Raw genomic sequence first — 26,468 nt, 5'->3', positions numbered from 1 at the left:
ATAGTTCCAGACTACCCATGGGACGCGGGACTGTAGATGATGAATCACTGAACACCTCTTTGGATACAAATCAGGGACCAACCCCTGTATACGCACTAACAGTAGAACGAGTCACCAAAGTAGTGACACAAGGGAGACAAGATGGAGCACCAGGCCCTAATGGCCTGCCACAAAGACTATTTAAATCGGACATTCCTTTTTGGTCCATGGTGCTATTGAATCTTTTTAATTACACCCTGCGAACATTGACAATCCCGGACTCATGGCGGGGCGCAATAATTCATCCCATCTACAAATCTAGGCTCACGAGCTATGCCCAACAACTATAGATTAATTGCCCTTCTGGACATAGAGGCAAAACATTTTGCAGGACTCATTCTGGAGGATCTAAGGCAATGGGCAAAGGACCACAATCTGATTCCTCTAAACCAGACAGGGTTTGTTGCCAATTCAGGAACTATGATAAATTTACTGGCAGTTTCCACCATAATCGACAAAGCTTTATCAACAAACAGGATGGTCTTCTGCTGCTTTGTCGATTTTAAAGCAGCGTTCGATAGAGTGCCCAGGGCGGCCCTTTGGAAAAAACTGACCCAGTGGGGCATTCCAAATGAAATATTGAACCCAATTATTCAACTCTACTCTGACACATGGGTCCGAGTGAAGCTAGGGTCCGGCTCGCATCTCTTGCGGAAAATCATGACCTCACGCGGTGTCAAGCAGGTATGCGTGCTGGCCCCTCCCCTCTTTAACCTATTTATAGCCGACCTGTCAAGCACTCTAGACAAGGTAAATAGCCATCCACCCAAAATAGGTGGTGCGGCACTATGTAACCTTTTATACCCCGACGATTTGGCCTTGTTCAGCCTTACCAGAGTAGGGTTACAAAGGCTCCTTGCTGAACTATCACAATACACATCTGACAACCAGCTAGAAATCAACATGGAGAAAACCTTGATAGTCCCATTTGGCAAGAAACACCACAGCGGCGGTGGTTGGTCAATTAACAATACAAGCCTTTCGATTGGCCAGTCATATAAATATTTAGGCGTCCATTTGGACACAAGGGGCAGCTTCTCAAAGCAAAGCAGTGTGATCGCAGCTAAAACTACGGCCTTAGTGGTATCCTTAGCCAAGTTATCGAAGAAACTTTCAGGCCCAACCTTTGCCCCTTTATTAGAAGTCCTTAGAGCAAAAATAGGGCCAACACTTTCTTATGGCATAGAGATCTTTAAAGGCAAAATGAATACTGCTCTTAACAAATATACAACTAAAATCTATAGGAAGGTACTTCATTTACCGAGCATTGCTTCCCCTGCTCAGATCAGACTAGAGCTGGGATTAACCAACTATGAAGCCTCTAACGTCGGTACTTACCTTAAGCTATGTCACAAATTAAGACAGGCCGAACCAGGCATGCTAGAATCCTTAATATGGAAAGAAATAAACGAGACTAATCCAGGGGGAACATTCGGGCGCCTTCTGAATGATTACATTCATCAAATGTCAGCTGCCGATCTTTGGGCCCTCTACCCCAGCCAGACTGTCTTTAAAACCATAATCAAAAAATGCGTCAGACTGAAATCTCTGGCTTCAGACAAAGCTCTTGTCACGAAATGCAGTCACTCCTGGGCGATAGTTAATTCCTACAAACGATTGACCCCTGCGGCCTACCTCTCTACGACATTTGCACTTTATCTAAATCGCTGTCTGATTGCCCTAAGATTGGCACTTTCTTCATAATCTTCCCACCTGGCGTCGCAAGAAGGAAGACACAACATGCAGAGGATGCGGGTCAGCAACAGAAACAATCTTGCACGTGCTCTGCATTTTCCCCTCATTCAATCTCCAGCGCCGATACCTGCTCAAGCCAGAATGGAACAGGCTTGGTATTCGGACCTGCAGGCACGCCATCATCGCTGCTCTGTCTCCAGATAATATTGTTTTAAATATAAACCTGTCCAAATTTATTCAGTATGCTTATTGCAATTTAGATAAAATGGACATTGCTGAGGCCATATAGCTGATTGCTAAGACGGAACCTGCACTTTAATAGACCTTGCAATAACGGGGAGAGTTAATTTACAAATTGAAAGGTTTTTAACTAACATACTTACGGTCATATTTTATTCTTTTATCATCTTTTATTCACAAAACTGTACACAATGTGATTTTTGCAATCTTTTAAAGATATGTTTTTTATATCTAAATAAAGAATTACTGCTGTTAATATATCATCAGATATTTGCAATGAAGTATATATTCAGTTTATACAATCATTTCAGAAATAAAGTATGCAAAACATTATTTCATGTATACATATTACACAGAAAACAATTTGCTCTGAAAACCCAATGCATTTCGGGGTTTAGCACCCCTTCGTCAGGGGTATGTTGAAAGAGAAAGAGAAAGGAAACGCTATTACTAAGGATGCCATGAAGGCTATTTGACTATGCTACTTGAAGATGTACGAGTTTCTTACCAAAATCGAGGCATCATTCGATTGAAATCGAGTGATGTATGCCGTAGTTTACGGAAAATCTGGAGAGATTCCTTAATATGTAATTGAAGTAATTTTTCAAAAATTGATGATGCTGGGACATAAGTGTAATTTACCTGTGTCCTGATTACGGGTTATCTGTCGAAGAAGACAAATATTCAGGGATATTAAATTAAATTCTGTCAGCATATATCACATATTTACGTGATACACAAACGCTTAAAAAAAGGCTTCAAAATTGGACCTAAACGCTCACCTGTGCATCGTGCTTACAGCGACTATTCAAGTCTAAAAAATAATAATAATGAATAGTTTCAGTGTTATTAAGCAAATCGAAATAGAGCCGCTATGGTCCTGTGTCCAAACTATAAAAAGTATTTACCTGCGAGCCTTCACATAAACGTAGACGGTCTTGCTTGCTTTGGAAACGCCGTGTAAGCTAGAAAAACGGAAAGACGAGTAAACGCTGTGTTTAGTAATCGGGTTTAACTAAATATCTCTCGTGTCTCACGAGTTCAATGAACAGCGTTTAAGTGTAATATCTTACCGGTTCGATCTTAGCTGGTGCCAAAAACGACGTTCCTGCCCGATATGTTGTTCAAGTACGGTAGCGGTTACCGTAGTCCCTTTTTAGTGTACACTCAAGGATGTCAAAATGAAAGAAGGACTGTGATTCCTTAGAAAAACAGCTGCCATTATTAAGAGGAAAATGTACCTCGCTAATGTGGGAATATTGATTAAAAAGGTTGGACATTGTGAATTAAGGTTTCAGAATCCATCTTTTGGCACTATACATGAGAGAAAGAAAAGAAAAGAAAAGCCAAGGGAAAATTGCTTAATAAAGAAAGAAAGAAATGATACTTGAATGAACAACCCCCTAGGTTTAACATTTTAGCAAATAAAGTATATAAACATTACTTTGACAAGTATGTATATCAGCAAGTCACCATCTTATCTATTTGGTTGATGTTGAGAAATAGAGAAGTCATATTACTACCTGCCTATTTACATTCTAAAATTCGCTGTATGCGCTGGGATACTCAAGTGGCTATGTGTACTTGTTAATGTACCAGTGTCACTGTGCATTAGAAGCCCTGGGGAATCAGGTAGCCTATTATTGAAATATTCTTTACAGTGTAGCAATCTTCATAGAAAACAAACTAATTCCATTTTATCGTTAAGACCATTCGGGGCCAATGTCTGTAGTTTGCGTATCCAGAAGGTTTCTCTCTGGAGAAGGATTTTGGCATTATCTAATCCCAAGCACTGTGGAACTAGTTCTGTTACTTGGAATCGCAATTGGGCTATTGTGTGCCCCATTTCAATCCAATGTTTCGCAAGTGGAGATGTGAGGTTTTTATTGCGAATCCGACTCTTGTGTTCAGATAGACGTACTCTTAATTTGCGATCGGTTTTGCCTATATACAGTAATCCACATGGACATTTTATCGAATATACTACGTGTTCAGCATTGCAGTTTGTAGAATGTCTAAGTTGAATTCTTTCCCCTGTTCGTGGGTGTGATAGCACTAAGCATGGGCGGAAAATCCGTTACGCTCGCGGATTTCGCGGATTTTCTGTAAATTCGCAATCCGTGAGATTCGCGAATTTCCCGCAAAATCCGCAAATCCGCGAGCAGCGGATTTTATGGGTTGCTCGCACTGTTTGCGTGAGTTCGCGGCTTCCCAGTTCAACTTCGCGCCCCGCGAATAAGCGCTAAATTGCAGAAATACGATCTTAGCAAAACTGAAACTACTCACCAGGTTCAAAAGTTCAAGCTCATCATTAGTAGCCATTTCCTGTAGTGCTTCCTGAGGGGCCCCTCCAGAGTTCAGTTGCCTACTTGCAACTATTATGTGACCCTGCTCTGACCCTCAGAATAGTTACACAAAGGTCCTGAATTACAGCTAAGGCAGACAAGCAGGAGCCAGGCTGGAAGTTCAAATCAAGTGACACATTAATCAGCCCCTAATTCATTATTGTCAGTTGGGGCAGGGCAGGTGTTGTAACTAATTTTGCAACAATGAAAGCACTTAGCAAGTGCAAAAGATCACTAATCAGGAAGCACTAAGGAAGCAGGTGCCAGCTAAAAAAATATTCTGTGACACATTAATCAGCCCCAAATTAATTCAGGTCACTTGAGGCAGGGAAGGTGTGCTTTGCTTTGCCACAATAATGTACACTGGACAACCAGAGGGTGCTGTGATGAAACAGAGGGTGGCATGGGTGGAGCAGAGGGTGGCATGAGTAGTCAGAGAGTGGCAGTGGTGACAGAGAGTGGCAGTGATGAAGAAGAGTGTCCCAAACAGGCTGGACATGTAGAAACAACAAGTTCGCAAAACTTGCGACCCGACAGGTAAGTTCGCGTTTGCGAAATTTTACAAAACCCTCGCGAACTGGCAGAAACCCGCGCGAACACACAAAAAAAATAATCCGCAAATTCGCGAGAATTCGCGGATTTTGCGGATTGCGAGTTCGCAAATCCGCAAAACTCGCGAACGCGAGATTCGCAAAATTCGCCCATGCTTAGATAGCACATCCCCTGTTATGACATTATTACAATTCTTGCAATTGTAGCATCTCATATTCCCTTTGTGGATTCCTGTATGTTGCTTTGTTTCATCAGGTTTATTAAGTAGTTCCTTTAGATTTCGTGCTCTTTTGTAAGCAAACAGTGGCTTATTGGTGAATAATGTTCCAAAATCTTTTTCTACTTGCAAGATCTCCCATCTTTTTTGTATAATCCTTTTTATATCCCTTGATGCTGTGGAGTACTTATATACAAAAACCATCCTTTTGTTCTGGACTTTTTCTTTTTTGTATAACAATTTGGTTTTGGGTATTGTCTTTATTTTATCAATGTATGTATCTAGTAATTTTTCAGGGTATCCCCTGTCAAGGTACCGTTGTTTTTGATGCTCAAGACTCTTCATACATTGTGTATCATTGGATGATATCCTCTTGATTCTCATAAATTGAGATATTGGAAGATTGTTGATCAAATTAGCTGGATGAAAACTTCCATATACTAGTGCTGTGTTTTTGTCCGTGGATTTTTTATATAGTCTGGTATGAATTACATTTCCAGTTATTTCAACCAACTCATCTAGGAATGGTATAGACGTAGTGCTAAGCTGACTTGTGAATTGTATCCTTGGATTGACTAGATTCAAACTTTCTATGTTTTGCCTTAGTTCTGTATCTGATTTCTTACATATTATGAAGATGTCATCAATATATCGTTTGTAATATAAGATGCCTTCCTGCCAGGTACAGTCCTCAAGAATATAATCAGATTCAAACTTGGCCATGAATATGTTAGCATATATACATGCCCCGGGAAAACCCATGGCTGTGCCGCTGAGTTGAGTGTAATATTCCTGCTGCCATGTGAAGTAACTGTTGTTTAAACAGAATTCCAAGAGCTGCATAATCAGAAATTTGGTTTCCATAGGTTTATCTGTGGTTAACAGGGCCATTCCATGGCCTCCATTCCTAGTTTATGGGGAATTGACGTGTATAACAATACTACGTCTATCGTACATAGTGTTAAATTCGTACTTTCCTCCAAATTTATCGTTGCGAGACTTCTCAAAAAATCTGATGTGTCTTCCAGATATGTCGACCACTTGTGGATGAATTTTTGCATATGTGCATCAATAAAAATGCCTAAGTTTTCAAAGATTGACGAACAACCAGACACAATAGGTCTGATTGGAGGATTGTGAAGTTGCTTATGCACTTTAGGCAAAAAATAGATTTTAGGTCTTCTCGGGTATATTTGTCTCAAATATCTCTTGGTTGTGTTGTTTATCCAATTAAGCTCCTCAGCTTTATCCAGGATTTTATCCAGAGTCTGTGAAATTTCATTTGTAGGATCGTAGTCAAGCTTGGCGTAAATGTTATCATCCTGGACATGTTCATAGCCCTTTTGAATATAAAACTCAGAGTCCATAATGACAAGTCCTCCTCCTTTATCCGCCTTCTGGATAACGATTGTTTTGTTGTTGGCCAGGGCTTGTATTGCACTGTATTCTGCTCGTGTCAAGTTCCTTAGGTTGCTTCTGTACTGTATTCTGCTCATGTCCGCCTTTACTAAGGTTTCAAATGTGTCGAGGCTTTTTTGCGACACTGGGGCCATGAAGTTACTCTTAGGTTTGAATTGCTCTGTAGTGTTGTCCAATGACTCAATTGGATTTAAAATAGTGAAGAAATATTTCAAGCGTAATATCCTCATAAATTTAAAGAATGCCACTTCAGTTTCAAGTTCATTTGTACGATAAGTACTAACGAAAGATGGTCCTTTATTTAACAATTTTTCTTCAAATTTAGACAACGGATATTTCGAAATGTTTATCACTAGGTTTTGCTCTGACTCCGTAATCCTGTTTTCTTGGCTTGTTCCTTCTCCTTTTCCTTTGCCTTTTCCTCTTCGCGTTTTTTGTTGCTGGTTTGTGGTGTTTCCTGATCTGGAGGTTTGTTGGAAGGCAAGTCCTTTTCTAAAAAAGAAGAATCTGATGATGATGTTGACGCCAAATCTATTGTTGTAGTTTTTTGAGGTTCCTTCGTATGAGATTGTTTCTGAACAAAAGGTTGTCTCGAAGTACTTGCATCACTATCCGATACAACACACTCTTGTGACGAGGTTGTTTGCTGTTTTTTACCGGTGTATCGTCTTGTGGCATATACTTCAGCCCAAGTATAGGCTTCATTCAATTTATTATCAATCGTATCGCGTTTAAACTTACGCAATTTTGTTTCCTGTTGTTCCTTCCCATACTTTTCCAATTTTATTTCTATGTCTTCTAGGTATTTATTCCATGGTTCTTCTTCCATTCTAGTAGATAATTCCTTTTTTACGTTGAATATTTCCTCCTCCAAGTCTCTTATTGTTTTTGCTAATTCTTCTATCAGCAAAAGAATCAAGTCCAAAGAACATTTGTTTAATATTTCATACCATTTCTCCATGAATTATGGATTGTTATTCAGTCTGTAGAGCATAGGTCGTATGGCTAGTCTGAGGCCTCTCGGGATTCGTTTAACACAGTGGTACTGGATAAGAGTTGATGCGTGCAGGCGTTGATTTAGTTCTCGTTTTGATAAGTACTCAAGTTGTTTAAGCTGTTGCAATATAGAGCCTCCTTGTGCATCGAAAGTTTTGGTTTCCTTAATCAATTTGTAAATCTGGGTCGCTTCGTCTGCTGTGTATACCTTAGTATTTGCCCTGTTGTCCGTAATTGCTGCAATTGTATCAAACGACATCTTGTCGGTGGTGCTAATACCTGTTTTTGCAGTAACGTGTAAACAATGTATAGATGTGGGTATTGCACTCTTGTTTAAATATGGCTTTGTAGTTTGTTTGGTAAGTGTGCTGCGCCAGATCAGTCCCTGCTAACTGTGTGAAACAATGTATATGGCCTGGTATCGCTAGACATCCAGGACTCGGGCGCGCAGTACATGAATGAAGAAATTTTCCAATAAAACGTTTAGCAAAAGCACTTTTTATCAATATATCATCAGATATTTGCAATGAAGTATATATTCAGTTTATACAATCATTTCAGAAATAAAGTATGCAAAACATTATTTCATGTATACATATTACACAGAAAACAATTTGCTCTGAAAACCCAATGCATTTCGGGGTTTAGCACCCCTTCGTCAGGGGTCTGTTGAAAGAGAAAGGAAACGCTATTACTAAGGATGCCATGAAGGCTATTTGACTATGCTACTTGAAGATGTACGAGTTTCTTACCAAAATCGAGGCATCATTCGATTGAAATCGAGTGATGTATACTGTAGTTTACGGAAAATCTAAGAAATAAGTGAAAAAATGGAGAGATTCCTTAATATGTAATTGAAGTAATTTTTCAAAAATTGATGATGATTGGCCAGGTTGTCCAGAAGGGTGGTGGTGTTGCTGTCGTATTTTTCTTTTCCAGGTTAAAGTTGAGGTCTCCCAGTAGGATGTAGTTCTCGGAAGTGAGGGCATGTGGGCTGATGAAGTCAGTGATGTCTTCGCAGAATTGTGTGCGGGTTCCTGGTGGTCTGTAGATGAGGGTGCCTCTAAGTGTGGTCCTGGGGTCGGTGTGGATCTGGAAGTGAAGGTGTTCGGCGGTCGCGAGGTTGTCGTCGGAGCTGGTCGTGATTCGGATGGTGTTCTTATGGAAGATAGCGATGCCTCCTCCTGTTTGGATGGTGCGGTCTTTTCGGATGATCTTGTAATTGTCCGGGATGGCTATGGCGATGTCGGGTGCTGATGAGACGTTCATCCGTGTTTCAGTAAGGAAGGCGACGTCCGGCGATGTAGTGTCGAGTAGATCCCAGAGTTCAGTGGCGTGTCTGTGCACCGAGCGGGTGTTCAGCAGGATGCACTTCAGGTGGTTAGAGTCGGATCTGTGTTTGGGGGAAGTGGATTTGGTGTGGGTTCTGATGCAGGTGTACTTGCAGGAGTGGCAGGCGAAAGGTCCATGGGTGTATCCTGGGGTAGCTGTGCAGCATTGTGGTGTGCGTCCGGGGTTGAGGGCAAGGAGGGAAGCGTCGTCGTACGATAAGCGGGTGGAGAGGGTTTTGCGGGGGCCAGGGGGTCTGGCGCTGGGCGCAGTCCAGGCGTGGACGGCGTAGATGGGCTTGCCTTTGGCGCACCTTCGGCGTGCATGGGGCGCGACCGCTGCGCGTGAACGCTGCGCGTCTGTTGCATTGGCATATGTAGATAGTGGAGGGGGCGGAGCAAGTGAGGGGCAAGCTGAGAGGCGGGAGCGGGGTGGAGGGCCGGGCTGTGAGGCACAAACAACAACAAAATGGCAGCAAGCCAAAGGACGAGACTGGGACCCAAACAAAAGCTGTGAGAGGGAAGCGTCACTGCAGGCACAGAATAAATAATGAAATGAAATCGCAGCTCAGCAGTGAAGCGCTACGATAAGTTTCCACAGGCACAAAATGAATTATGGAGCAATGCGAGTGAAGCGCAATTTAGCTCAGCAGTAAGACGCTACGGTAAATTTCCAAAAGCACAAAATGAATTATGGAGCATTGCGAGTGAGGCGCAATTCGTGATATAGGTAACAGAAGTAGTCTGGCAGTGAAGCGCTACAATACCCGGTCAAAGTAGGGAGCAGCGTGAGGAGCGACCGCTTCTGATGAGTTCAGAACGGTCACAGCGCTAGCCCTGGAGGGACGAGCCTAATCTATCTGTGTGAGGCAGGGGCAGCTGGGAGGCGGGAGCGGGGTGGAGGGCCGGGCTGTGAGGCACAAACAACAACAAAATGGTAGCAAGCCAAAGGACGAGACTGGGACCCAAACAAAAGCTATGAGAGGGAAGCGTCACCGCTGGCACAGAATAAATAATGAAAGGAAAGCGCAGCTCAGCAGTGAAATGCTACGATAAGTTTCTACAAGCACAAAATGAATTATGGAGCAATGCGAGTGAAGCGCAATTTAGCTCAGCAGTAAGGCGCTATGGTAAATTTCCAAAAGCACAAAATGAATTATGGAGCAATGCGAGTGAAGCGCAATTCGTGATATAGGTAACAGACGTAGTCTGGCAGTGAAGCGCTACAATACCTGGTCAAAGTAGGGAGTAGCGTGAGGAGCGACCGCTTCTGATGAGTTCAGGACGGTCACAGCGCTAGTCCTGGAGTGACGAGCCTAATCTATCTGTGTGAGGGAGGGGCAGCTGGGAGGCGGGAGCGGGGTGGAGGGCCGTGCTGTGAGGCACAAACAATAACAAAATGGCAGCAAGCATGCTTTCTGTGTGCTAGTACACCGTAGATCTAACAACCCACTTCAAACCATTTATTTCCGAGCATCGGACAGTAAACTGGTTCTTCCCTTGGGTTCATGTAAGTGCCACTCCACCGCTTTTAGCCTCCCAAGAATCTCCTTGAGCTTCACTGGCACAAAGATGTATACATTACAAACATGTTCCACTTTGGGAGTCCAGTAGATTCACAGTCTCTACAAAGCGGTGTTGCTCCAAATAGTTGGGCCTTCTATGGTGTAAAGACAACCGAGAGGGCATATCCTGCAGACCTTCGTAGGGTGACATTTGAAGGTAAATTGTGCATCCTGACTCTTCCTTGGCATTGACGCAAACTACAAAACTGTAGAATATTTTTTAAAAAATGCATGTTCATAGCTGGAATACTTACTTCTGCTTTAAAATTGAAATCTGTGAATTAAAGGCTGACGAGAAATAATCAAATTAGTCTCCCAGACTATTCACACATCATGCTTATACATTGTATCAACACACCCCAAACAATATAAGGTGAACTCTCTTGTTCTTACAGAAACAATTTAAATCGATTGTAAAACCTTCTCAGAGCTTTTGTATCTGAGATCTCAAATCTCAAACTCATAAATCAAACATCACCACCACAACCTCAGATAGCCTTCCATTCTTCAAGAACCTAAGAGATCTTCACCTGGTCTGGTACAAGTAGGAGGTGGGCCCTGCCTGCTAGGTTATCATAGAACCTGGCTGGGAGAACTGAGGCTAGCACAGGGAGAGTAAATCACATGTGAGATAGAAGAGAATTTTAGGGACCTCCTGAAAGTGAGATGTTCATTCTTAGAGTCAATGGTAGCGAGTTCCTTAGAAAACATCTTACGTCCTGTAGCAAGTATTTCAGATAGAAACCAACTGGTGGGATGATGAAAGTATGAACAAATTAGTTAAGTAGTTTGGTGCTCGATTATTGAAGGCTTTAGAAACTCGTGCAGGGGGGGGGGACTTGGGGAAGATTGGTAGCGTGTGTGCTATGTGTAAAGGTGTGAAAGAAACACCTCTTGAAGGAAAATTGTGGGTGCTGGTAGTTTGGGCATCAAACTCCAGTAGGAGGTGGCTCAATGATTTGGGATGCTAGAAAGGGAGGGGGGGGGGGTTTACTTGGAGTGGGGAGGGTACCCACAAGGTGGGGTAGTGGGGGTGCAGTGTGAACTCCAAAGATACAATGTCCTAGACAAGCAGGGAAACATGTGCAGAGGGTTACACAAGGCAACATTTGATGGTGAAAATGACAATGCATAACAGCCCACACCTTTTAAACCATTTGGCCTAGAAAATAGTTTGTCTTGTTTCAGGATAAAATGGATTTGTAATTAATAATTCTAGTCACTATTACCTGGGCATCCTTCTGATGCAAGAGACCCATCTGATGGGTGTTGATTGCCAATTCATGGCCAGGACACTGTACACAAATGACACACATACATTAGACCTCAATATTAATAAAGGAAAAACTAATTGGTTAACAAACATATTTAAAGAAGAAGGTCAGTTCAGGTATGCTAAGGTCTATGGGACACTTCCTGGTGGTAAATGGCCTTTCCCTATTAAAGTCAAAATTTCGGAGGAGTTTGCAAAACCACTGATTGAAGCCCCCACTAGGAGACATATTCTTGTGGGTGATTTCAATGAGGTTGTGGACAAAGAACCAGGGGGCTGTGCAATTAATAATGAGGTGGTACAAGCCTGACTAGATTAAGTGAAACAATATTATTGTAGAACATATGGAGACAGGCACATCCACAAGAAACAACCCATTCAGATGACCTCCCTCTTTCTCTCTACTCCATGGTCAATTTGTGCAGGTTTGCTTTCACTTTGTCAATGGGCAGACAGCATTTTTAAGGTGAATGTTATAACCTGAAGAATATCAGATTATTCAACCTTGTAAATGAAACTAGCTGACACATGAAGAGTAATGTCAAGGGAATTATGATTAAACATGCAGCTGATTGCACTTAAATTCGATTTGAAAGAGAATGTTAAGAATAATCACAACACTATGTTATGATGGAGGAAGTCTTCAAACCTCATTAGGAGGTAGGAAGATTACTGAGACAAACGAAAAGGTCTAGAAAGAAGTACATTTTGACCCTGGAAAAGAGTCTAACTGACCTTGAAAGAAAATACATAGATAAGTCACATGAAGAATTACTTTAGGAAGCAGAACAAAATAAGGAATGTAAAGTTGCATTGACAAGACAAGGGGGGAAACCGAAGGAGTTGGATGAGGTACAACTAGCCTCATGTAGAGTGTGTTGAACAGGTTGGCAGATGGGTTACTCCATTACAAACGTAACAGATATCCTGTTCTCCTTATTACAAGTTAAAATAGGATATGAGGCGAATGGGATATGCTTCACATTAGTGATGGCTTAACCCACCTGCCAAACTCTAAATTAGGGACGTTGCCAAATTGCTTCAGTAACAAGCATTTGCAATGCAATAGGTCTCACATTTAGGCTAGTTTGAGATATTGGCATCGTAAATGACAATGCCCTTTATTTGTGTTTTGGTTTTTAAAACATAAATAAAAGGCATTGTCATTTACAATGCCATTAGCTTAAACTCTTGCAAATGCAAGACTTATTGCTTTCCAAATGCTTGTTTGTAAAAGCACCCCTTGCCGTACTTTCACTTTAAGGGTGGCCATGTCCCTTTCTTTAGATCACCCGCGTCTAAAGAAAGGTGCACGACCGCCATTAAAGGTAAAGCACGGTATGGGGCGCTTATACAAAAAAAACACTTGTTTGTCAAGTTGAAAAAACAAATATAAAAGCACCCCATTCTGCTCTTTCACTTAAATGTCGGCCACACCCCTTTCATTAAGACGCGGCTGATGTAAAGAAAGGTGCAGTCATTAAATTAAAAGCACAGTATGGGGCACTTTTATAAATAAAACACATTTAATAAGCAGTACAGCTCGTGCAGAAGTGATGTGCTGTGCAGGAAGCATTTTTGTAAGATAATGCGCAATGTCCATGATCCGCGGCGCTGTGCCATGAAAACAGGGTGGGTTAGGGAGAGCCTGTTGTGACCGCAAAAGCAGCTAGTTCTAAGACATTAAAGAAAATAATGCTCACAGGCTGTAGATAAAACAGAGCGTGTAACAACACAAGTAAAAAGTCCAATCCTCATGGGAGTTTACAAATGCAGACAAGGCATTACTAAGGGGGGTCTAACAAGTCTATTCACGAATCAGAAGCAACAATTTAAAAAGGACAGTATCAGGACCCAACTGAAAAGATGGGCGGATAATGGGCGTTGAATCGACAGAGCTTCACACCCATATCTGAATACAGCATACCTCGCAGAGCAGCGCATGCGCTGCCAGGCTCGACCTAAAAAGGATGAGAAAGCATATTATGTATATGAGTTTACTGATAAAATGATAGGGTGAGGCTAAGAAAATGTAGTATTTTTCCCAAATTCCCACTCCAACCTTTATGCTTTTTGTGTGAGGCATTCACATAAAAGCCTGCAAAGTGTGTGAATCATTCCAAAAAAGAGGCTCTGCATAGATAACAGTAACCTAGGAAAATACAGTGTGCGAAAGGATGCCCCACTGATTTTTCTCAACTAGCATTAATTAACCTGAACTGAAGTGGAGCCCAGAACACTTGCAATGCTCAAGCAGAACCTAGGAATAAGAAAAATGCGAGGAGCTCTAAGAGAAGCAATGATAACGGTGATACTCAAATCTGGGAAATCAATGGATCCTTTTTAGCTTCTTAACTCATGTCATTAATCATTGGTGAGAAGAAAATCTAGACAAAGCTGTTGTTGAGCATGTCAATGCGTGTAATTTAAAATTGTGTACATTAAGCCCAGGGGGAATTCATGGTGAAATACTCAACACAGAGCAGTGTCATATGACTCCAAAATGGCTTGGTGAAAGCATATGTAATTGAAAGCTCATTGGGGCTACTGAAATGAAATGAAATGAAAGGTGGATTTATAAAGCGCGATTGCTGCCCTGGGGCGTCCAAGCGCTGCAAGAAAGTGGCTCTACTTGTCAGAAACAGTCAGCTTCGGGGACTAGTTGTGAGTGTTGAAGAGAAAAGTCTTTAATTGCTTACGGAAGAAGAGCAGGGTAGGGTTAGCTCTGAGTTGAAGAGGGAGTGAGTTCCACAGTCTAGCGGCGTTGTAGGAGAACATCCTACCGCCGGCTCTGGCTCTCTTGATTCTGGGAACTTTGGCTAAAAAGACCTGACTGGAGCGAAGGTGTTTACTCGGATGGTATTGTGTAATCAGCTGATGACTAATTACCGGGCCTTTTTGCCGAAAGGCTCGGTGGGATATACACATTGCCTTAAAAGAAATTTGTTGCCGCACCGGGAGCCAGTGTAGGCTCTTCAGCCCAGGTTTGGCTGACAATCTGCGTGGCACCTGAAGCAGTGTACGAGCCGCACAGTTTTGGATAATCTGCAGCTTATGCAGTGTGTAATCGGGGGCGCCTAGATACAGGACGTTACTGAAGTCCAGTCGGGACTGGATCAGGCCTTGCACGGCGACTTGCTTGGCTTCCATAGGTAAGAGTGGAAGGACTTTTTTCAACATTCTGAGGAGGCCAAAACAAGTCGCCGAGAGCTTAATGGCCTGAGTGTTAAAAGTCAAGGCTTTATCCAGCCATACCCCCAGGCTTTTCATGTTGTCCTTAGGTACAGGTGGAGTGCTTAGTCTTGGAGGCCATAGGGAGTCAATGTTCATTAAACCGACGGGACCCAGGAGCATCAGTTCCGTTTTGTCCCCGTTAAGCTTAAGGGAGGATGTCGTCATCCAGCTTTTCACTTCCTCCAGGCATTTCATTAACCTCATTTGTGCTGATTGGCCATCCTCCTGCGCTAGGGAGACCACCAGCTGAGTGTCGTCCGCATATGAAATGATCTTAATGCCAAATGGACGAACAACCTCAGCTAGTGGTCTCATATAGACTCTAAATAGCGCAGGGCTCAAGGAGGAACCCTGCGGTACCCCACAGCTCAGAGGTTTGCTGGAGGATACTGTGTCTCCCTCGAAGATCTGAAAGGACCTATTGTTCAGGAAGGATTTGAACCAGAGCAGTGCCCTGCCTGATACTCCGACTTCAGAGAGGCGGCACAGCAGCATATCGTGATTAACCGTGTCAAATGCTGCGCTCAGATCGAGGAGGACCACTGCCACTGATCCCCCTCGATCCAGAATCCTTCTGGTTTCCTCGGTGACTGCAGGTAGGGCGGTCTCGGTCCCCTGTCTGGGTCGAAAGCCCGTTTGGGTGGCATCCAGCAACTGGTTGTTCTCGAGAAAATCCATCAGATGTATATTGATGTGCTTCTCAAGAATTTTGCTCACCCAGGGGAGCAAGAAGATGGGGGGGGGGGGTAGCTGCCGAAGTCACCAGGGTCGAGGTTCGGTTTCTTCAAGAGCGCTCGGACCATGGCCTGCTTCCAAGGGGGCGGGACTGTGCCAGAGATAATGGAGGCGTTAAGGAGGTTCATGATGGTGGGGAGAACAACATGGATTACCTAGACCATTGCCTCAGGTGGGGCTGGGTCACATGGTGACCCTGACTTTACTTGATGTGCTAGGGATTCCAGGGATTCCTGTTCTAACAATGGAAAGTGATCCAGGGTAGCAGGGGACTGAGGAAAAGTTTCCGTCGGACTAGACCGGGCCTGAGCAGTGGGCTCTAGGTCCATGACAGGAAAGGAAGCGTAAATTTTGTACACTTTTTGATGGAAGAATTCTGCCAGGTCATTGCAGTGGGCCGTAGTTTTATACATGGACATGGATGGAGGGGAAGGTTTAGTGAGGCTCTTTACTATCTGAAAGATTTCTTTGGGTTTGGATTGCCCTAATAATTTGTTTTGAGAAGTAAGTTGATTGAGCAGTTTTTACCTCATATTTGTAGGCTCTAATCGCCTCTCTGTATAGGATTTTCTCGTCCGTGGAATAATCCAAGCGCCACCTTCTTTCTATTTTTCCTACAGAGACGTTTTTTTTCCCTGAGTTCCCGGGAGTACCAGGGGGCGGTTTTTTGTGACCGCTTCATAGTGGTTTTGCGGAGGGGGAGTGTGGCCTCAAGAGAATTCAAGATCCACTCTTCATATTCTCGATTGGCTACGCAAGGGTCCCCATTACAGGGGGGTCTGGAGGTCAAAAGACTGTTAGACCAAGATTCTACTGAGAGTCTAGACCAGTCTCTGGACTTCCTCACAGTGGGGGTTGAGTGGGGGGCCTTGCATATAGACCATGTAAGGGGGACAAGTGAGTGGTCGGTCCAGGGAAGACTGATAGGGTGCCCCGCCTTAAGCTTGGAGCAGTTACTAAAAACTGGGTCCAAAAGATGGCCCTTAATGTGGGTGGCAGAGTCGACCTGTTGATCCAGTTGTAAAGACGCCAGATCATCCGCCAGCTCCGTGGCAGCGTGGTCATAGGCAGCGTCAAAATGAAAGTTAAGATCGCCTAGCAGCGTATAATTGGAGGAAATTGTGACCGACTCGGCCATAATTGATGGGAGGGCTTTATGAAACTGCTTTGGGGGGCCCGGCGGCCGATATATGAGGTTACCTGAGAAAGCAGTTATTGGGGGAAAATTCAATGCTGAATGCGAGACTCTCGCAGTCTGGAATGGAATCAGAGGAGCATCGACATAAATACTGTTCTTTATATATTATTGCCACGCCCCCTCCTCTCCCTGCAACCCGGTCCTTCCGCATAATTTGGAAGCCTGGGGGCAGTGCTGATACTATGTCAGGGTCGGAGTCTGGTGTCAGCCAGGTTTCTGTTAAGAAGACTGCATCTGGCATATATTCCTCCAGCAACAAGGCCACTTCTGTCCTGTGTTTGGGTAAGGACCTACAGTTTAAGAGTAGCATGTTATAATGCTGCTTACCATCATGATGCTGGGAAGTGTTCAGCTAATATTTGCAAAGGGGACATACTGCGGGCAGCTCCAGAGCTTGAAATGAGTGCATGCAGCCTACTTTACCAATAGTCCTCATGCTAAGAAGGGACTCAGAGCTGTAGTACCTTGTCTGTGGAGGGAGCGATGCAGGGGAAGTGGCCCCTGGCCCCGGCCGGCCACGGACGGGCGCGGACGGGCTTGCCTTTGGCGCGCTGCCGGCGCGCCCGCTGCGTTCATCCGCTGCGCTTCCTGGGTGTAGGTATCATTTTATGGGAGCGCGGGTGGGAGGGGCCGAGCACTAGACCGCTCGCCTGCTCCTCACCCAAGATGGTGAATTAAAAGCTGGACCCCGGCAGCGCCGGCCACCAGCTACTCTCCTTCAATACAGAAAAAGTGATTGTCCATACAGAATTGCACTATATGTTTAGAGACCTCACGATGGTGGATGTTGGCTTAAGGTACCAAGAATTGTTTTTACTACTGAATCCCTAGCATATGTTGATGGCAAATGTTGAAATATGGAAAAGTGTGACTTTGGCAGAGGACCAAGAAAACATGACTGGGATTGTATGGCCATGGTGTAGTGAGGATCAACTTTTTCTGTGCAGTGATGATATGGCAAAATATATGGGAGTTACCAAGGAAACTGAGATTTACAATGAATATTTGTTATCAGAGTTCATCAGGAAATTAATCATTTCTATTCTCCATAAAGGACTACATTTCTGATAGGATGAAGTGACTACAATGGAAGATGGAAACTGAAAGCTTCATATATTTGAACATATACATAACCAACCATTGCTCATTGTATGATTAACTGAACTTGTAATAGTTAGCAAAATGCATGGCCCATTTGGGTGGGCTCCTATCTTTGCTGTTGGGTGGAGTTGCTCTATTCCAAATGGTTGTGTTGCCCATGTTCCTCTATTGAAGTTCTGAAGGTAATTCTTCAATAAAATACTGATAATTTTACTATGGAATTAGAAAGCACCTAGGGTGTGCCAAGGAAATTGCATCTCTAATACATGGATGAACTCTATCATGGCCAGTCCAAACCACAGCTGTGAAAGGAGGAGGGTTCTGGAGAGGCTAGCTATTGTTAAATATGTGCTTCCCCCAGGGCAGCTGCTACCTTGCGCTGCCCCAAGGGCAGCGCATTTATGTAAAAACACGGAGCAGCCATTCCGTGTTTTCACAGTGCAAGAGGCACCCGCCTGCACTTTCACAGGGGATTAGAGATCCCCTTGCAGGCGTGTGCAGTCAGTAACTGTACCCGCCTGCAAGGGGATGTCTGGGGGGTTCTTGGGAGCCCCATTATCTCCTGCAGAGGGCTGCTGTCAGAAGGCGCACTGACAGTGCACCACCTTTTTAATGGTGCACTTTCAGTGCACCTCCTTAGGGCTTCTTTGACTCTGCGCCTGTGTCTGAAATATAGCGCAGGCGCAGAGTCAAAGGAATCCCCTCATTTGCATAGGGTACACCCCTATGCAAATGAGGGAACACCCTCTGAAGGTAGCGCTGGTGCATTAAATCACCTAGTGCTATTGGTATTATAGAAGGGGACGCACAAGTGTCTGCGTCCCCTTCTATAATACCAAGGTGCCCCGGGGGCGAGCAAAGCAGTCGCAAAGGCCTGTTGCCCCCACAGGGCACCTTCTGTAATACGGCCCCATGTCAGCAGCGTTACAACTATATAAGTGTCAGAAAAGGCTGTCGGACAAAATTGCACAGTGTATTTTGGGGCCATTCAATATGTTGCTGCATCAGCATAAGTATCTTATTGAACTGTCTGATTACTATATAAGCTGTACAGAGATTATATTAGTGACAGGTGCCAGTATTCAGGCTCTGATTTTTTTTATCAGATATGGGTTTCCATCTGAGTCAGGGTCTAGCAAAGGAGTTAAACTATGACTTCTGAACTGTATCTATCTCTAGAGCAATGCAGCGTTTGTCCGGCTTTGTAACACTGCTGGACAAATTATTATGTTGAAAGGTTTAAGAGGGTGGTTTCACTGACAGAGAATGTTCTTTGGACTTCCAAGCATGGAACGGATGTGTGAACCATACCAGGAAAAGCACAAGGAAATTTGGCCAGGAACTTCTTCGTATTTCTAGTTAATATCAGCAGAGTTCTTGGGTCACAGTAGTACTCAGTTATGGTAGAAACTATCAATGGAGATTGTCAAAAGTCAGCAGTCACTTTTGGGATAGATCTGATCATAACAGAAAGGAGCCTATTATCGCTATATCACATCACTGGAAACAGTGTTCGAATTAGTATCCGGGAAGTTGGTGTGCACCTTGACTTGTTCCTTGTAAAAGCAAAAATCAGTTAATCTCGAGCTGCATTTTAAAAAATGTGACTTGATTTTTAATACTGCCATGATCACTGGGTATGTTTGTATAAAGCACTTTAGTATTGGAGAATGGGCAAGTATTAGTGAGATAGATCTTTCCAGTAGTGGGGGATGTAAGTATTGAAATCAAGTGCACATACAATTAATGCTGTGAGGGTTATTTGAGACCAATAATAGAATATGTAACTGTGTCTAAGGTATCTGGTGAATGGGAGAGTGTGGATTTTTGATGAAAACAATATATTGCTTAAGGAAGTATTGCAGGCTTCAGTGGCGTTGTGGTCTCCGACTCCTGACAATACAATTCAGCAAGTTGAAAATGTATCATGCATTGATCTGCAAAACAATATGATATCTTAAATCTCCCTCAATTTCATTTACTGTTTCTCACTTCTTTTAGATGGTTTTTGTTTCAAGTTAGCTTGTGTTTTGTTGCACTGGATTAAGGTGATTGATATATTATTTTGTACTGATGTGGTCCTCGGTGTTAGTTCTCAAGCTTAATGGGTCCATTAAGAAACATGGTGGTGTTTTTTTTCATATGTGCTATATTTGGCAGCTGGCTCTTGGTCTTGAATCATGATGCTGAATCTTTTATCATCTTTAATAAAGATAACAAATACTCATCTTGTATTGTTTCCTTAATGTCCTACCCCAAACAGTCGCATCTGTGGAGCTCTGACCAGTCCTGCCATGACTTTCACTTACTAAATATTATGAAGGAAAACTATGCAACTACCTCTGAAATTGAAGATGAATCACTTTCAATTCTTTGTATTAACATGAGAAGTAGGCTTTTCCTCCTAAAGCAAGTTTGGCAGGCTCTGATCAAAGACAATGATCAGTTTTTATCCAGCTGATTTAACCTCATCGCTGCTAAGGCAATTCCCCTCCTGTGCTGCAGGCGACTCTTTCCCATTGTTCATGACGAGCTGAGCTCGTCATAAGCACAGCTCAACCATGCCTCATGACGAGCTGAGCTCGTCATGAGCATGGAAGGGGTTAAATCTTTTTTTTTACCATACTGTATAGTAAACATATGTATTGTTTTTTAAAGACTCACACTGACATGATCTAATAATACTGTGTCATCACAGTATACCAGTAAATTAATTGTGCTGTCACGCTGATGTGGGTGGGAAAAGTTCCTGTTTTCTGCACGGTCAGATTAAACTGAAAAGGTAAAGAATTGCATCTCTGCTTGACTTCACTTGGGTCCTAGTCCCATCATATTTGGACTGATCCCGAAACAAATATCCATGTATGTTTATTGTATCAATGTTAAAAGTGTGGGACCTATATGCCATGCAAGCAATTTCTTCCATATTGTACTTATGTTTAATAGGTCAAATACAGTTGATATAGGTACAGTTTAGTAGAACTGTTCAGCTCTCAACTGCTCCACAGAGAAGGGAGTATTAAGATTAGTAGAATTTCTTGTTTTGGTATTTTGGAATAATATCCTTAAAATCAATCAATGACAATAAAAGAGTGTCAAAAATCTTTGCAAATATTTCCTAGTTGGGCCCATCATTGACATTAATTGATTGTCTATTGGCAAACATCTAACATACTTGCTAAACCTACGATTAGGATACTACTTTTCTGTGACTGTGGAATACTTTGTTTACCAAGTAGAAATAAGATTCCATTGACCCAACAATCAAGCAATAACTAAAATACAGTGATTGACAGAATACTGAATTATTCAGAACTACATAACATATTACATTGACACTTTATTTAAAATGTATAATGAGCACAATAAAAACTTCATAAGGTTATACGTATAATACAATTAAATCAATCCTTGCTTCATACATTTAAAACATACAATTCACATAAAAATAGATTGCTAACACATAACAATTATGAGCTGCATAATTAAGACAGACAAAAAGTGTAAGACACAATACTTGTCAAATACCAATGTACATCAAATCTGATTCAAAACTCTGTGCTCAATACAATGATTCAATCTGTATTTAACACAATTGTGTCGATCCTTTAGATTGTACTCCTAATAGCGTCAACGCGTTTCGATGGCTTTTCACTTGTCACACCATCTTTTTCAAGACAACAACTTAATCTGTCTCTGCTTGATTTAATACTTTCCTTCCTTTTATCTCGGAGTTATTATATTCCTTGTTCACTTCTGGGCATCTCACTTGTTTTTTTCGTTTTCAAAAATCGAAGAGTATGTCATTTCTTCTTATTGTCTAATTATTCCAAGGCATGCCAGGTCTTCCTGTAAATAAAGTCTGGCTGTATTGCACACGTTACTAGTTTGTGGCTTCTTTATGTGAGTAACTCTTAAATTCACGTGCATTCGTGTTCCACATCTATCGTTAGGTTTATCACATGCGTTATCTCCGCCCCCTTGTTCGATGTTAAGATTCCTCTTTTAATCGTGCCGCTTGGAAATGACAAAAGAGAGTTCCAGCCTCCGAGTGTCGGATTCCGCAAAATTCCGCCCAGTTTGTTTACCACCAGTTGCTTTGAAGAGGGGAGTACACATGTTATCTCCATCAATGTGACTAGCTTTCAAGAGTTTGGGCCATAGGTTGCTTTGCCACACATGATTACTGAAACCAACGCTCCTTAGAGTGTCTGCAAGTAGCATTTTAATATTTCATTAGTATCTACAGAGGGCTGAGGGATTTGAAGACTCTACATGTATGTGTATGTATATGTTGGTGTCTTAATGTCTTCTCTCCGTATTGTTCTGCATTTTTTTTTATTTTTATCATCCTATCCCAGTTCGTACTTCTATTACTTATTTTTCTTTACTAGGTGCTTTTCTGACAAACCCTTTTACTTAGAATTAATTTGGCATCCAGTTTTGTGGCCCTTTATTATTTCTCAGGGCAATTGAACATCTCATTAGTAACACATTTGGAAGCCTTACTATGAAATAACTTGATTAATTTAATTTATAGTAGCTCGTATTGTTTGATTCTTTCTTAATCCTGCAACCTGTGCTTACGGGGATGTTTAGAGATTGTGTGAATATCTCAGGCAAAGCGTTGCTAAATAAGAAAGAACCACTGCCTGTGGTCAATCTCCATTTGATTTCAATGATCTTTGGGGGATGGTCCTTCATATCTGCCCATGATTTTTGTGTAGCACTGCCTTATTAATGAGTTTTGAAGGTAATATTCTCGCTATTAATATAATGCACTCTCTTGCTCTTTAGCATTATATTAATTTTAGGGGTGGGTGAGCATTTTATTTGACTAATATGTTTTCTTACCTTATATATGCTTGCATTTTTAAGGAACTTGAGGCCATATGTACAAAGCATGTTTTCTGGTTGCAAATGGGCCAATTCACAGATAACCAGAAATCCCAGTTCTAACAGGGTTTTTTTTAGGGCGTCCCTTCTAAATGCCGATTCGGATTGGTATGTATGAGTGTTTTGCGGCCAAAATGTGGTTGCAAAACATTTTCACCTTACCACTAACTTAAAGTTGGTGGTAATCCATTCACAAATAGGAAGGGCTCCCACGGGACCCCTTCTCCTTAGAGAATGACTGGTAACATATTTTTAAGAGCAGGCAGCGTTCCCATGGACCACAGTTTATTCTGCAACAGTAAAACTTCAAAGTTTGTTTTTTTCTTTACAAGCCCATCCCATTTTGCTATTTGGAAAATGAGCTGCGCTTAAAAAAGAAAAACATCGCTTTATTTAAAAGCAATCCCATACACAGTGGACTGCTAACCCCAGCAGGCCACAATCCCTGTGATGGCAGCTTATTACAGTGGGTCACAAAGTGCGCCTACCTCATTAATATTCAAGAGGTAGGTCTATTTGCGACCCACTGCGAATCACTAATGAAACACAAAAGAGTTTCATACATTAGGAATAGCAATTTCCTAATTGCGATTCACAGGGAATCGCAATCAGGAAATCTCTATTACCAATCATTGTACATCTGGTCCTAAAGGCCTTGCTGTTAAATGAAGCAATGGTGGACTAACTCCTTATCAAACTTGTCCCATTCAACATTTAATGACAGCATTATTTGATAATTAGTTTTGCTTTGGATTAAAAATGTATTTAGAATTCAAAATTAATTCAGGAATATGGTTTGTAAAATGTTTTCTTCTCCCTGCACTAGCTGTCAACAGAAGAAGTTGCTGATTTGACGTTTTGTTCTCATTCTGAAATGTGCTCATATAACAGCTTATGAAAACTGATCATGCAGTTTTTATTGGAATAGTTAAAGGACACAAGGTTACACGATGCTCATCACTGTAATGATGTATGTGTACTCGTTGTGTGAAGCATCTGTTAAAACCAAGTCTTTCTTCTGTGCTAATGCATCTCTTCTGCAAATGTTTTGTAAATCCAAAAGTTGTAATTAAAATGCAGCAATTATAATGGTATTCAATTTACTCTTTAGGGATCTATTTCACCATATCATGTTCAACGCTATGACTTCCATCCCGACTGTAAGGTTGTTGCATTCACAGGAGACAATCCAGGTGAGCCAAATCATGGTTAATGTAACAGAAATTGGAGGTGCATGTATGTTTTGATTCATACAGCCATTTTAATGTTGTCATGTATTTTCTTTCAACCTCTATTTCATTACTCATAAAAGTACACCGCGTGACACCGTAGAAGTGACTAGATTGAGGAAGATGTATAAAATAACGGTTGAGGCACGTAAAAAAGAAATCAAGGCCAAGGCATGGGAGTCACTTTATGATAGATTAACACTGAGGGACAGTGCTAAGTTCTGGTCCATAGTGAACACGCCTTTGTTTAATGGTAGGGAAAATGAGGTGATGGAGGTCAACATCACAGAGAAGCAATGGCTGGACCATTTTGAGACTATCTATGGCAGTAACATCGCCATATTTCCATTCACCCCCACAGAACCGACGAACCCAGTGATCCCGCTGAGATTCTTGGTGAAGGAAGTGCAAAAAGCCATAGAAGACAATGCGGGTGGCAAAGTCCCTGGCCCGGACGGGGTCCCCGCAGATATGTATAAGGCACATTCCCACATATGGTCTATAGTCCTTGCAAATGTCTTTAATCTAGCATGTATGGACAATTCTAGTATACCTTCCTCCTGGTCCCACTCCATCATAATTCCCATTTTTAAAAAAGGCCAAAGGGGAGACCCAAGGTGCTACAGACCGATATCATTGATTGACTCGTCTTTCAAGATATTAGGTAAAGTCATCCTAGAAAAAATTAGTAAGTGGGAAAAAGAAAATGAAATCTTGTGTAATGCCCAATACGGATTTAGAACTGGGAGAGGCACAGAGGATCAGTGCCTTAATTTGTACCTGACCGTCAGTAAATATACTGTTGCCTCTAGGGGGTCGATCCATTTGGCTTTTATGGATTTGTCCACAGCCTTCGATCTAGTCAATAGGTCGAAGCTGTGGACAATGCTTTTGGAGCTGGGTATGGACCGGGCTCTTGTAAACTTTTTAGCATACTTACATAGAGACCTGAGTGCTTCAGTGCGTATGACATCGGAATGGAAATGTACTGCTGGGTTTATATCAGCCAGAGGTGTGCGCCAGGGGTGCATTCTGGCCCCCATGCTGTTCTCCTTGTATATCAATTCATTGAACAAAACCTTATCTACAGTTACTCCAGATATACCCAGCATGGGAGGGATTCCACTTCCTGTATTGTTATATGCTGATGATACAGTCCTAATTTCTAGAACCCCAAACGGCCTACAGCAGCTCCTCGATTCTTTTGGGGCCTTTATGCAGAAGTTAGATCTGGTAGTGAATATGGAAAAATCACATGTCATGTCATTGGGGAAAGGGAAGAAAAATACGAAAACCCTACGCTGTAATGGCGCAGTGTTGTCAAAAGTCAAAATATTCACCTATCTAGGAGTAATATTCGATGACATGGGCTCGTGGACACCCCAGATTGCAAACAAAGCGATGGCAGTGCGAAGATCGTCGGCTGCCATATTGGGTTTTGCGAAAAGGCTGGGAGGGAAACCCACAGAAGCTATACTGACCTTGTATAGAGCTAAAACATTGGCTCTAGCAAGATATGGTGCCGCGATATGGGGTTTTAAAGATCCTACCCTAATACAGAAAGAAGAGAACAAATTTCTGCGTCTAGTACTGGGCTTACCACACTCTACCCCATCCTTCGCAGTACATACGGAACTTGGGATAGGCTATATTGAGGACACACTTAAAATGGCCCCATTACTCCTTTGGCTGAAAATATGGCTGAACCCAAGTTTAACATTAAACCATAAAATTATTAGCTATTGTATGGGGCGAGACAGAGCAAAAGATATACAATGGCTGACACACATTAAAGCCACTGCTATACAATTGGGTCGCCCTGAACTTTATTATAATCCCGAAAGCCTGAGTAAAGATGATATTGCCTGGGTAAGAGTACAATTCACGAATAGTAGAAACCTTTACCGTGAAGTCCAGGAAATCGAGAAACCAACAGTAAGGGCACATTTTCCTTTAATATCTACTATGACAATACAACCCTACCTGACAATTGTGAACAGACCCTACCACCGTTGGCTTCTGACGAAATTTCGTTTTAATCAGGTGCATTTTTTACTGGGTGAATATACGAAATGGTGTATACCAAGGGAAAATGATCCATGTAAATGTGACAGCTTTTCGGATCAAGACTTGATACATTTAGTGTTTTTCTGCCGTTTTTTGTTAAGGGCAGGAAGAAATATATTATACCACTTCTGAGGGACAAGGGATTTAAGCAGGTGAAACCTGCTTTGATGTTCTTACAACTTATGGTGTCCCCTATAGTGATGTTTGGGGTTGCAAACTTTTTGGTAACGTCTATACGTGCTAGGCGGAATAGACTGTTGAGAACCCCAATGATGGAATGTACACAAGTTTAGTATAACTGTATTCGTCAAGAGTAGTCGATTTTGGATTATAATGAAT

The 26,468-nt window shown here is 42.2% G+C and overlaps 1 protein-coding gene across 1 annotated transcript in view; it reads left to right on the top strand.

Annotated features, from left to right (window-relative positions):
- The window catches only part of XYLB (xylulokinase), an 894,017-nt gene that overhangs the window by 287,642 nt on the left and 579,907 nt on the right, over positions 1-26,468 (top strand). The window contains exon 10 of the mRNA XM_086941458.1: positions 23,945-24,026. Within this exon, the coding sequence (XP_086797584.1) occupies positions 23,945-24,026 (82 nt within the window). The remainder of the gene's footprint in view (positions 1-23,944; positions 24,027-26,468) is intronic.

The sequence above is a fragment of the Lissotriton vulgaris genome, chromosome 10 (assembly GCF_964263255.1).
Source record: "Lissotriton vulgaris chromosome 10, aLisVul1.2, whole genome shotgun sequence".
NCBI lineage: Eukaryota > Metazoa > Chordata > Amphibia > Caudata > Salamandridae > Lissotriton > Lissotriton vulgaris.
This window is presented reverse-complemented; position numbering and strand designations above follow the sequence as displayed.